The sequence below is a fragment of the Canis lupus genome, chromosome 6 (genome assembly GCF_048164855.1).
Source record: "Canis lupus baileyi chromosome 6, mCanLup2.hap1, whole genome shotgun sequence".
In the NCBI taxonomy this organism is placed as follows: Eukaryota; Metazoa; Chordata; class Mammalia; order Carnivora; family Canidae; genus Canis; species Canis lupus.
In genome coordinates, this window is record NC_132843.1 from 16,093,602 (window position 1) to 16,106,516 (window position 12,915).

General features: G+C 41.3%; 1 protein-coding gene across 6 annotated transcripts in view; it reads left to right on the forward strand.

The window, feature by feature from the left end:
- RBBP8 (RB binding protein 8, endonuclease) overlaps positions 1 to 12,915 on the forward strand; it is a 100,837-nt gene that overhangs the window by 16,571 nt on the left and 71,351 nt on the right. For 2 of the 6 annotated variants that reach the window (XM_072829014.1, XM_072829018.1), the window contains exons 1-2: positions 1,590 to 1,942; positions 5,621 to 5,827. In XM_072829014.1, the coding sequence (XP_072685115.1) occupies positions 5,719 to 5,827 (109 nt within the window). In that variant the 5' untranslated portion in view covers positions 1,590 to 1,942; positions 5,621 to 5,718. Of the gene's footprint in view, positions 1 to 726; positions 829 to 1,125; positions 1,393 to 1,589; positions 1,943 to 5,620; positions 5,828 to 12,915 lie in introns of those variants that run through there. The other 4 variants (XM_072829015.1, XM_072829017.1, XM_072829016.1 and 1 more) reach the window with 4 other exon arrangements.

The window sequence follows — 12,915 nt, forward strand, 5'->3', positions numbered from 1 at the left end:
ATAAATAAATATTTTTAAAAATTTACAAGCAAATGATAGATTACTGTCATAGGGTAATGAAGATTCAGTAACTCTCTTCCCTAAAGAAACCAACGTTCCTATAGCATTGCTAGAATGGTATAGAAACACCCCGTGGGGGCCATTCCAAAAGGAGTAAGCTCTGACAGTCATCCCTTAACACTGGGAGTGAGTGGAAAAATTACCTTTACAGTTAGTATCTATGGTCTCCTAAATACTGCTTAACCTCTAAAAGTTCCTAATACTATCCTGTCTTCCACCCAGATCTTAGAAGTACTACAGAAAAGGACTGAACCGCCTTAAAAGATCCTGTTGATTCTAGCCTGTTCTGTTTATTTTCAACTTCATTTGTAGAATTGTTAATGCTAACACGCTTCTTTTATTAATCAAAATAAATAAGAAAACATATCAACGGTTTGAATGTTATAAACAGCCACAGGCACTGTTGATTTTTTTTTTTTTCTTAACATTAAAATAGGGGATCCCTGGGTGGCTCAGCGGTTTTGCACCTGCCTTCAGCCCAGGGCGTGATCCTGGAGTTCGGGGATCGAGTCCCACGTCGGGCTCCCTGCATGGAGGCTGCTTCTCCCTCTGCCTGTGTCTCTCTCTGCCTCTCTGTGTCTCATGAATAAATAAGACATTAAATTACCTAAGAGCTTGTTGGTCCAACAAATAATACTAGTCACTTCTGATTCCGTCTCATTTCAGGGTCTTCAGGAACTCTGCCTGCAATCTCAGCAAAATACACCTCGTCTTGCCACACGGCCTCAGCGCCCGGTCCTGTCCGCTCCCATCACTACTGAGCTGCAGGTAATAGCTCCAGGGCAGACACTACGGTCCGCTCCCTCCTCGGTTCTAACCTCCAGGAGGTTCTCGCACATGCTTGCCCGAAAGGCGCCGAAGTCAGACGCACCGCGGGCTTGAAGTTCCCCAGGCAGAAAAGCATGCGCTTTCTCCAGCGCATCTCAACCAAAGCGCCGCGGCCGCCAGCTCCCGGAGCGGCTCCCGAGTCACAGGCAGCGGCGCGGGGACACACGGGGCACCACCTCGCTCGGCCGCGGGAGGCGCGGCGTGACGTAGCGGGAACCCCGCGTGACGTCACGCGGACCCGGGCGCGGGGCGGGGCCGGGCCGGGCGCCTCCCAGCCCGGCCAGCGGCCCTCGGGCGCTCCCCCGCCTCCGGAAGCGCGAGTCTCCCCGAGGGGCCGGCTTTCCCGGAGGGGGCTTGGCGGATTAGTGAGGGGAGGAAGAGCGAGCGGCTGCCTCCTCACAGCCCCGGAGCCGTGCTTGCTTCCGCGCGGGGGCTTTCGAGGATCCCTGAGGCGATCTCGGAAGCCGTGAGTGAAGAGGCACCTCCTTCCCCGAATCCGGAGCGGTGGGTCGTAGCGGCTACTTCCGGTCTGGGGCCCGGCGACCTTCGGCCGGGGTGGGTCGGAGGGAGGACGAGCCCGCGCTCCCCGCGGGCCTTTGGTTTCCCGCGCGCGCTGCGGACCGGCCTCCCGGCGCCGAGCCCGCCCCGCGCATGCGCCGGGGGCGCGTCGCGCGCTGTGCGCCAATCGCGCCGCGCGGGGTTTCGCGAGTTCGGGTGACGGCGGTGGCGGAACTTTGCGCGGCGCAGGGCGGGAGAGCTGGCGGCCGCGGGCCCTCTGCACCTCTGCTTTGCCCGGAGGAGGACCGGCCCAAGTCCCCGCTGGTTCACCTCGGGCGCCTGTGTGACTCCGGGCGCGGCTCCCGCCCTCCGTGTGCGAGGACGTGTGGTGGGTGCGACAGGAAAGAAACTCTCTCCGAGCGCCCTCCCTGTGGTGGCTGACACTGCCGCAGGATGCGTGGGAATGAGTCACATTATTACGGACCTTTGAGCGCGGGAGGCACTTCGAGACGCGAGGTGAACATTTTTGCGAAATCAAGGCACGTCATCGTGCAAGGTAACGGTTCCAGCTGAAAGCGGGATTTTGACAGGACGGCTGGGCGTGCAGCATGGGTCGGAGAGGGCTTGCGAGCCAGAAATGCCAAGTTTCGTGTTGTGTTAGTCAGTGGTTTTTATGTGGGGGAAAAAGACTTAAAAAAAAAAAAAGAAAAGATTTTATTTATTTATTCAGAGAGACACGGGCAGAGGGAGAAGCAGGCTCCACGCAGGCAGCCTGACGTGGGACTCGATCCTGGGTCTCCAGGGTCACGCCGTGGGCTGAAGGCGGCGCTAAACCGCTGGGCCACCCGGGCTGCCCCCCCCCCCGTTTTTTTTTAAACTACTTCTGAAGACACATTGAAGAATGCTTGTTTTACACTATTGTTTTTGTCATTTAATACCATGCGATTTAAATCCTTCATTAAGGTAAATAAGACTTAACTATCACTTAAGAGAAATAATTATTTTTCTTGGGCGGCAGTATTCTGTAGTTAATTAGCATCACTTGTGAGCCCCCTCCCCCCACCTCTTTACCGGTGTCCCAGGGATTTAGTAGCCTTTGTTGGACCTGACGGTATGACCTCGGGCGAGTTACTTAATAATCTCTTAAACCTGATTCTCCAACTCTAAAATGAAATTATTATTTTTTAAATGAAATTATTAACAGTAGTTGTTTTACAGAGTTCTCAAGATTAGGTTTTAAGATATAATTATAAAACCTTACAGTATCTTTTTTTTTTTTTTTCTTTTTCCATTATCTTACGTAGTAGTAAATGGTAGCTTTTGTTGACAATAGATAGGCCTGTTATCTTTTAGGGTTAAGATATAGTAGAATTCAGGCCTCTTTGGAATTAAAGCTGTATTAATCCATGCACCCAACCCCTCTTTTAAAAACTTAATTAAAAAAAAAATAATAAAATAAAAAATAAAAAATAAAAACTTAATTACTGGGACACCTGGGTGGCTCAGCAGTTAAGGCGCCTGCCTTCAGCTGAGGGCCAGGATGCTGGAAAACCAGGATCGAGTTCCAGGTCGGGTTCCCTGCCTGGAGCCTGCTTCTCCCTCTGCCTCTCTCTCTGTGTGTCTCTCATGAATAAAGTCTTAAAAAAAAATAAAAACTTAATTACGGAAATAATAAATATACCCAAGAAAGAGACTAGAATTACAAACTCTGTCACACATCCATCCATTCCCTATATTCAATAATTGTCAAAGCAGCCCTTCTTATTTCATCCAACATTCGTTTTTTGTTTTAGCTGAAGTATTTGAAAGCAAATGCACAACAGGTGAATTCACCTGTAAACATATCTGAATATATCTCAAGAGCTAAGGACTTTTTTAAAAAATATATATTTTATTTATTTATTCATGAGAGGCTCAGAGAGAGAGAGGCAGAGACACAGGCAGACGGAGAAGCAGGCTCCATGCAGGGAGCGTGACATGGGACTAGATGTTAGGACCCCAGGATCAGGCCCTGGGCCGAAGGCGCTAAACTGCTGGGCCACCGGGGCTGCCCTTTTTTTTCTTTTTTTTTTTTTTAACATGAGCACACTATCATGCCCAGGACAATTAAAAATAATTCCCTAACATTATCTAAAATCCAGTACATGTTTTCTTTTCTTTTTTTTTTAATTTTTTATTTATTTAGGATAGTCATACAGAGAGAGAGAGAGAGAGAGAGAGAGAGAGGCAGAGACAGAGGCAGAGGGAGAAGCAGGCTCCATGCACAGGGAGCCCGACGTGGGATTCGATCCCGGGTCTCCAGGATCGCACCCTGGGCCAAAGGCAGGCGCCAAACCACTGCGCCACCCAGCGATCCCCCAGTACATGTTTTCACTCAAAAAAGCCTAATCACAATTTTTAAAAAGCTTAATAAAGGTGTATTTTATTTATTTTTTTTTCTTTTTTTATTTTTTTATTTTTTATTTTTTTATTGGTGTTCAATTTACTAACATACAGAATAACACCCAGTGCCCGTCACCCATTCACTCCCACCCCCCGCCCTCCTCCCCTTCTACCACCCATAGTTCGTTTCCCAGAGTTAGCAGTCTTTACGTTCTGTCTCCCTTTCTGATATTTCCCACACATTTCTTCCCCCTTCCCTTCTTTTCCCTTTCACTATTATTTATATTCCCCAAATGAATGAGAACATATAATGTTTGTCCTTCTCCGACTGACTTACTTCACTCAGCATAATACCCTCCAGTTCCATCCACGTTGAAGCAAATGGTGGGTATTTGTCATTTCTAATAGCTGAGTAATATTCCATTGTATACATAAACCACATCTTCTTTATCCATTCATCTTTCGTTGGACACCGAGGCTCCTTCCACAGTTTGGCTATCGTGGCCATTGCTGCTAGAAACATCGGGGTGCAGGTGTCCCGGCGTTTCATTGCATTTTAAAGGTGTATTTTAACAGTATTTCTGTAGTGCTTTTAAAGTATCTTCACTCATCACTTTGCTCCTTTAGAAAGGTCATTGCTGGGATCCCTGGGTGGCGCAGCGGTTTGGCGCCTGCCTTTGGCCCAGGGCGCGATCCTGGAGACCCGGGATCGAATCCCACGTCGGGCTCCTGGTGCGTGGAGCCTGCTTCTCCCTCTGCCTGTCTCTGCCTCTCTCTCTCTCACTGTGTGCCTATCATAAATAAATAAAAAAATTTAAAAAAAAAAAAAAAAAGAAAGGTCATTGCTGGGGCGCCTGGGTAGCTCAGTCAGTTGAGCATAGGACTCTTGATCTCAGAGTCATGAGTTCAAGCCCCACCTTAGGCATGGAGCCTGCATTTACAAAAAGAAAGTCATTGTTCATTTTAGCTTCATCATCAGAGACCTTGAGAAGTGGTTTGTAAGAGACACTTAAATCAGTTTGGGCACGTTAGCAATAGTAAGGCCTTGGCTAAGGAGCCATATGTGAAATTTAGTAGACTTGTTTTACTCTTTTAGAAGTAGTTAATGGTTTCAGTTTAAGGACACATCTTAAAATGTTTATGAATCCACTTGAAGTTCTTAGCATACCATTGCTTCTTTTAGGGGCCACACAGATAATCATTCACCTCTACTCTGAGAGGGACACAGTATAGCCTTACTACCTTTTTGCCTTGTTGCTAGACATTTTTGTGTTCATAGATCTTTACTGTTCCTGTGTCTTGCTCACTGATTTCTCTTGTTATGGGAAAGGTATTCAGATCTTCAGGTGTATTCATCACAATCATCTTTCTTGCTCTTTTACAAGGTTTGTGTTTCTTGGAATATGTAGGTATGTAGATGTGAATGTTGTTTAAGTCAAAAGTATGTCAAGTTTTCCAGTTTTTGTTGCACTCCAGGCAACTCAAAAGTTTAACGAGGGAAAAAAAAAGTTTAACGAGGAATAAATTATTTTAGAAGGTGAAGCAATTAATACTGAGCATGAATGACTACAAACCTGTCAAAAGTAGAATCATCTCAACTTAAGTAATTGCTTCTTTCTAGGAGGACTTAGAGAAAGTTTGCCTGAAGATTTAGCTTAACTAAAGACCAAATAACTGCCATGAGGGTTCTCACCATAATTATCTTCTTCACTTCCTTCCCCCGAATTCTCAAAGTGATTGATTGTAGGTAAAGGAAAACTTGAGACGAATTGGCTAGGCTCAAAGATATTCTGACTTCAAATTACATACAGATAAATGCAAAATTCATTTATGTTGCCATCTGTTGTTTCAGGTATTTCAACTGTTGAAGACAACTTCATTACCTATATAATGTAACAGAAAAAGGTCAGAAAATATTAGGCAGATAGAAGTGTGGAGCATTTTAACAAGATGAACATCTCTGGAAGCAACTGTGGAAGCCCTAGTTCTGTAGATGTATCTAATGACTTTAAGGAACTTTGGACAAAACTAAAGGAGTATCATGATAAGGAAGTACAAGGTAAAATCTTTTTTTTAAAATACTAATAGTGTTCTATCGAGACTAATAGTGATAACTTTGTGTGACAGTTCTGAGATCTCATTTATAAAGTACCTTTATTGTAAGTTTTTGTGACCCATTTATGGTTAAGCTTTATAACTATAGACAACTACTATAGAATGTAGTTCTTGCACAATATGTAGTTATTTACTTACAGTAATATGTGTGGTATGGTGGAAAGGGCATAGAAATTGTTGATTGAAGACTGGTATTTAAATTCTGAATTCATTTATTTCCTTGCTCTATGATCTCAGTTTAATAAGCTTTAAACTTAATTTTTTTCTGTAAAATTATTTGAAGCATTCTTTTTTTTCTTTTTTTTTTTTAAGTTTTTTTTTTTTTTTTTTTTTTAATTTATTTTTGACAGTCACACAGAGAGAGAGAGAGAGGCAGAGACACAGGCAGAGGGAGAAGCAGGCTCCATGCACCGGGAGCCCGACGTGGGATTCGATCCCGGGTCTCCAGGATCGCGCCCTGGGCCAAAGGCAGGCGCCAAACCACTGCGCCACCCAGGGATCCCTCTTTTTTTTTTTTTTTAGATTTTATTTATTTATGTATTCATGAAAGACACAGAGAGAGAGAGAGAGGCAGAGACACAGGCAGAGGGAGAAGCAGGCTCCATGCAGGGAGCCTGATGTGGGGCTTGATCCTGGGACCCCAGGATCACGCCCTAGGCCAAAGGCAGGCACCAAACCGCTGATGAGCCACCCAGGGATCCCAACTTGTAGGATTCTTTATAGACTTTGAAATGCTACTTGTTATTCTCTAGGCCTTTGGGAATCTATTTGCTACCAAGCACTAAGATATAAAAACAAATGGCAGTTTGCCCTCAAAGAGCCTGAAGTCTAGGGGATCCCTGGATGGCTCAGCGGTTTGGCGCCTGCCTTTGGCCCCCGGCATGATCCTGGAGTCCCGGGATAGAATCCCGAATCAGGCTTCCAGCATGGAGCCTGCTTCTCCCTCTGCCTGTGTCTCTGCCTATCTCTCTCTCTCTCTCTCTCTGTGTGTCTTTCATTCATTCATAAATAAATAAATAAATCTTAAAAAAAAAAGAGCCTGAAGTCTAATAGAGATAGAGTTATATAAGCAGATAATTACAGTGTAATGAAATAGGAGCTAAAAGGTTTATACAATGTACAGTTAGTGTGCAGAGGATTGAGCTATTTGATTGGGATGAATATATAAATATTAATTGTGATTGTGTTATAAGGTACTCCATCTAAAACAATTTTCAATTAAAGGTAAACTCAAGGGGCACCTGGTTGGCTCAGTCAGTTAGGCATCTGTCTGCCTTTGGCTTGGGTCATGATCCTAGAGTCCTGGGATTGAGCCCTGCATCAGGCTCCCTGCTCAGCAGGGAGTCTGCTTCTCCCTTTGCCTCTCACCCTGCTTGTGCTCTCATAAATAAAATCTTTTTAAAAATACAAAGGTAAACTCAAGGTATAATATTATTATCTATCTAATTCTGTAACAGAATACATTTTTCCGATGCATGAGAAATGTGTGGCATTACATTTGTTTCTTGCTGTAACTATAGGTTTACTTATTTATTTATTTATTTTTAATTTTTATTTATTTATGATAGTCACAGAGAGTGAGAGAGAGAGAGAGGCAGAGACATAGGCAGAGGTAGAAGCAGGCTCCATGCACCGGGAGCCCGACATGGGATTCGATCCCAGTTCTCCAGGATCGCGCCCTGGGCCAAAGGCAGGCACTAAACCGCTGCGCCACCCAGGGATCCCAACTATAGGTTTAATTGTACAGTGCTTTGCAGCTTTTACGTTATGCTGGGGTGCCATTAAAACATGATCCACCTAAATCTAGGTGTTGGAACTTTCCCTGTGGTAAATGTAGTTTCTGGCAGAACTTCATCATAATGGACTCATCATTAATTGATTCTGAAACATGAGCCCCAGAAGTATTCTTGCATGCCTCCGGTGTACTTGGGAGACACTTATTGAAGGGGTGCACTTGCCATCTGCCATAACTTGTGAATAAGAATGAATCATATATAGTTATAGTTCTAAGGGATTTTGTAGTGTACCCTGTTATCTGGAAACACAAAGGAAGAACAGGGGTGCATGTGAGATTTACTGTCAGACCAGACTTTACAATCGAATGAAGAGAACAGCATATGCAAAGGTTTGGCAGTTAATGGCCTTATTTTATTTTATTTTATTTTATTTTATTTTATTATTTTATTTCATTTTTTTATTTTTTTAATTTTTTTTAAAGATTTTATTTATTTATTCATGATAGACGTAGAGAGAGAAAGAGAGGCAGAGACACAGGCAGAGGGAGAAACAGACTCCATGCCAGGAGCCCGACATGGGACTCAATCCTGGGACTCCAGGATCGCGTCCTGGGCCAAAGGCAGGCGCTAAACCGCTGAGCCTCTCAGGGATCCCAATGGCCTCATTTTAATCAAGGAACTGTAGACAGGTTGGTCTACAGAGGGAATGAGGCAGGAGATGGGAGTTTATTGGGCAGGTGGATAAGAGATAATGCTAGAAAGGGAGATAGGCTCAGATTATGTAAAACAGTATGTACTATACTTAAGGGATTGTTATCATGCTTTGCCTTTAGGATTTAGTATAAATCCTACAACACCTATTTCTAAGGTTTGAGAGTAGTGCTGTGTTGAGAAAGAGATATACTTGTTAAGTCTGAGTTCTGGATGGAGGCTGCCATCTAAGATGCCATTTGAAAGCCATCTCACCATTCAAAGGTAGTGGCGTTGTACAAGTTATTTAACTTTATGATGCATCAGATTCCTTATTTATAAAATAAAGATACTAATAATAGCTACTTCATAGCGTATTAAATAGTTTTATATATGTAAAGCATTGGGGAGAGTTTCTGGCACATAGTAAAGAAAATATGTGTTAGTGATTATGTGTTAGAATGCTATCCTTCTGAAGCAGCACCATTATATTATCAATGCCTGCTGTGGACCACCATCCCAGCCAAGTACAATAAGATACTATTAAAAATTCGTAACAGAAAAAAAAAATTCGTAACAGAGGTTTCACATACTGATTCCTTTTATTTTCCTCTTTATGATTTTTGTGAACTAATTTCTAGAAAAAAAAAAAAAAAACAGAAAGAATGGCCAAAGTAAACATGAGAAAATTTAAATGGTTAAGAAATCTTAGAAAATTCTTATCTTCTATCTCTTTTGGCACGGGATAGTTACTCTCTCAAGGGAGAGTTACCACCTCTTTTTGAAGAATGGGGATAGTTACTTTTAAAAAATTGTCATGAGGGGGACGCGTGAGTGGCTCAGTTATTGAGCGTCTGCTGCCTTCAGCTCAGGGTGTGATCCCAGTCCGGGGATCAAGTCCCGCATTGGGCTCCCTATGAGGAGCCTGCTTCTCCCTCTGTCTGATTCTACCTCTCTCTGTGTGTCTTTCAGGAATAAAAAAATAAATAAAAGTATATTGTCATGAAATATACATTAAGTTTTTTATCTTAACCACTTTCAGTTGCACAGTTGAGTGGTATTACATTCATAATGTTGTGCAACCATCACCACATCCATTTCTAGAGCTCTTCCATCTTGTAAAACTGAAATTTTATACCTATTAAACAATAACTTCCCATTTACCTGCTCCAGCCTCTGGCAGCCACTTTTCTATCTCTGTGATTTTTGACTACTGTAAACACCTTGTAAAAGTGGAATGTTACAGTCTTTTTCTGACTGGCTCATTTCATTTGCATGATGTCTTTGAGGTTCATCCATACTGTAGCATCAGAATTTTTTTCTTTTTTAAGATTGAATGATATTCCATTGTATATGCCACATTTTGCTTATCCATCTATTATTAGACATTTGAGTTGCTTCCATCCTTTTGCTATTGTGAATAATTGTTGCTCTGAACATGAGTGTACAAGTAATCTCTTCAAGATCCTGCTCTCAACTCTTGGGTATGTACCTAGAAATAGGATTGCTTAATTATATGGTAATTATATTTTTAATTTTTAATTACTATATTCTTTTCCATAGTAGCATTTTACATCCTCAGCAGCAATGCATGAGGATTATAATTTCTCCATTTTCTCACCATCCATCCCTCCCTCCCTCCCTCCCTCTCTTTCTTTCTTTCTTTCTTTCTTTCTTTCTTTCTTTCTTTCTTTCTTTCTTTTTCTTTCTGATAGTGATAGCTATCCTAGTGGATGTAAGGTGATACTGTGGTTTTGCTTTGTATTTACCTAATGATTAGTGATGTTGAACATGTTTTCATGTGTTTATTGTCCATTTCTGTATCATTGGAGAAATGTCTATTCAAGTCCTTTGCCTATTTTTTAATCAGGTTTGTTTTTTTTGTTGTTGTTGAGTTGTAGAAGTTCTTTATATATTCTAGATATTAATCTTTTTTAAAAGATTATTTATTTGGGAGAAAAAAAGAGAATGCATGGGCAGAGGAGGACCAGAGGGAGAAGAGAGAGAATCTCAGATTCCCCACTGAGCGCAGAGTAAGAAGCAGGGCTCAATCTCACAATCCTGAGATCATGACCTGAATCAAAATCAAGGGTCGGATACTCAACCAACTGACCCACCCAGGTGCCCCTGGATATTAATCTTTTATCAGATAATATAATTTGCAAATATTTTCTCCCATTCTGTGGGTTGCTTTTTCACTCTGTTCATTGTGTCTTTTGATGCACAGAACTTTTAAATTTTGATACAGCCCAATTTATCTATTTTTTTCTTTTGTTGCCTGTACTTTTGGTGTCTTATCCAAGAAATCGTTGCCAAATCTATCATTTAGCTTTTCCCCTGTTTTCTTCTAAGAATCTTATAGTTTTAGCTCTTATGTTTAGATCTTTCATCCATTTTTTTTTCTTTCATCCATTTTGAGTTACATTTTGTATCTGATGTAAGGGCCATGCTTCATTCTTTTACATGTGGATATCCAGTATTCCCAGCACTGTTTGTTGAAAAGACCATTTCCCCGTTGAATGGTCTTGGCACCATTGTCAAAAACCATTTGATCATATATATGAGAGTTTACTTTTGGGCTCTGTATTCTATTCCATTGGTCTCCACTTCTGTCTTTATGTCAGTACTACACTGTTTTGATTACTGTAACTTTTAGTTAAGTTTTGAAATCAGGAAGTATGTGATCTCTAGTTTTGTTCTTCTTCAAAATTATTTAGGCTATTGGGAGTCCCTTGAGATTACATGTGGATTTAAGACATTTTTCTATTACTTCAAAAATCCAAAAAAAAAATAAAAAAGAAAGAAAGAAAGAAAAAAGAAAATCCTCATTGGGATTTTGATAGAGATTGCATTGAATCTATAGATCTTTTTGAGTAGTCTTTTAGACATCTTAACAATATTCAGTTTTCCAGCCCATGAACATGCCATGTCTTTCTATTTAATTTGCCTTCTTCAATTTCTTTAAGGAATATTTTGTAATTTTCTTTGTCTAAATATTTCATTTCCTTGGTTAAGTCTATTTTAAGTATTCTTTTTGATGCTGCTATAAATGGAATTGTTTCCTTCATTCATTTTTTCTTTATAAGTTCATTAATTTTTTTTTTTGTTTAAGTAATCTCTACACCTGACATAGGGCTCAAACTCACAACCCTGATCTCAAGAGTCACATACTTTTCCGTCAAGAGTCGCATACCCTTCTGACTGAGCCAACCAGGCACCCCTCATTTCCTTTTCTAATTGTTAGCTTATAGAAACACAACTGACTTCTATGTATTGATTTTGTATCCTGCAACTTTGTTGGAGGTCTTTACTTATTAATTGTAGTTTTTTTCATTCCTAGCTGAAATAAACATTAAAAGCTCTGTAATTTTTTTTTATTATGAAAGGTTGGGGTTCAACTACCTCTACTATACAAGTATCCCTTACTCTTCTAGTCTCATTCTTTGATAGATCATTCTGTTTCATGTTTTCATTAAAGCCCTCTTTCAGCATATAGAATTGCTCATGCAACTAGGGTGTAATTTCATTTAGAAATCCAGGTATTGGGGTACCTGAGTGGCTTAGTTAAGCAGCTGCCTTCACCTCAGGTCATGATCCCAGGATTCTGGGATCAAGCCCCAAGTCAGGCTTCCTTTTCTTTTTTTTATTTTTATTCTTTTTTTTTTTTTTTTTAAGATTTTATTCATTTATTCACGAGAGACACACAGAGAGACAGAAGCACAGACACAGGCAGAGGGAGAAGCAGGCTCTATGCAGGGAGCCTGACATGGGACTCGATCCCAGGTCTCCAGGATTGCACCGTGGGCTGAAAGCAGCGCTAAACCTCTGAGCCACCCAGGCTGTCCAGGCTTCCTTTACAATAGGCAGCCTGCTTCTCCTTCTCCACTGCTTGTGCTCTCTCGAGTACATACTTTCTCCCTCTCTCAAATAAATAAATAAAATCTTTAAAAATAAAATAGAAGTCCAGGTATCAATTTTCTTATTATTGTTTTATGTATTGATTTATTTTAGCTTAAACTTTTTCCTAAAAATATTGAAACACAAAGTAAAAAAAGTTATACCCCAACACAAACTGGCAACCACTTTTATAATTATTTTTTTTTTCTTAAGATTTTATTTACTTATTTCAGAGAGAGAGCATGAGTAGGGGCAGAGGAAGAAGGACAGTCAGACTTCTTGCTGAGCAGGGAGCCCGACATCGGGTTCAATCCCAGGACCCTACATTTATGACCTGAGCCGAAGACAGACTCTTAACCAACTGGGCCACCCAGGCTCCCTTTTATAATCCTTTGTGTTTGAGTTCTTCTATGTTCTTTTCTAATTTAAAGTTTAAAATGGGGATACTTGGGTGGCTCAGCGGTTGAGCATCTGCCTTTGGCCCAGGGCATGATCCCAGGATGCTGGATCATCCCACATTGGGGCTCGTTATGGGGAGCCTGCTTCTCCATCTGCCTATGTCTCTGCCTCTGTGTCTCTCATGAATAATAAATCTTTAAAAATTTTTTTTAAATAAAGTTTAAAATATTTTGTTCTGTTTTGTTTAGGAAATACTATATATAAAAGTAAAGAAAACTGTATAATAATCTCTTATATACTTAATCACTCA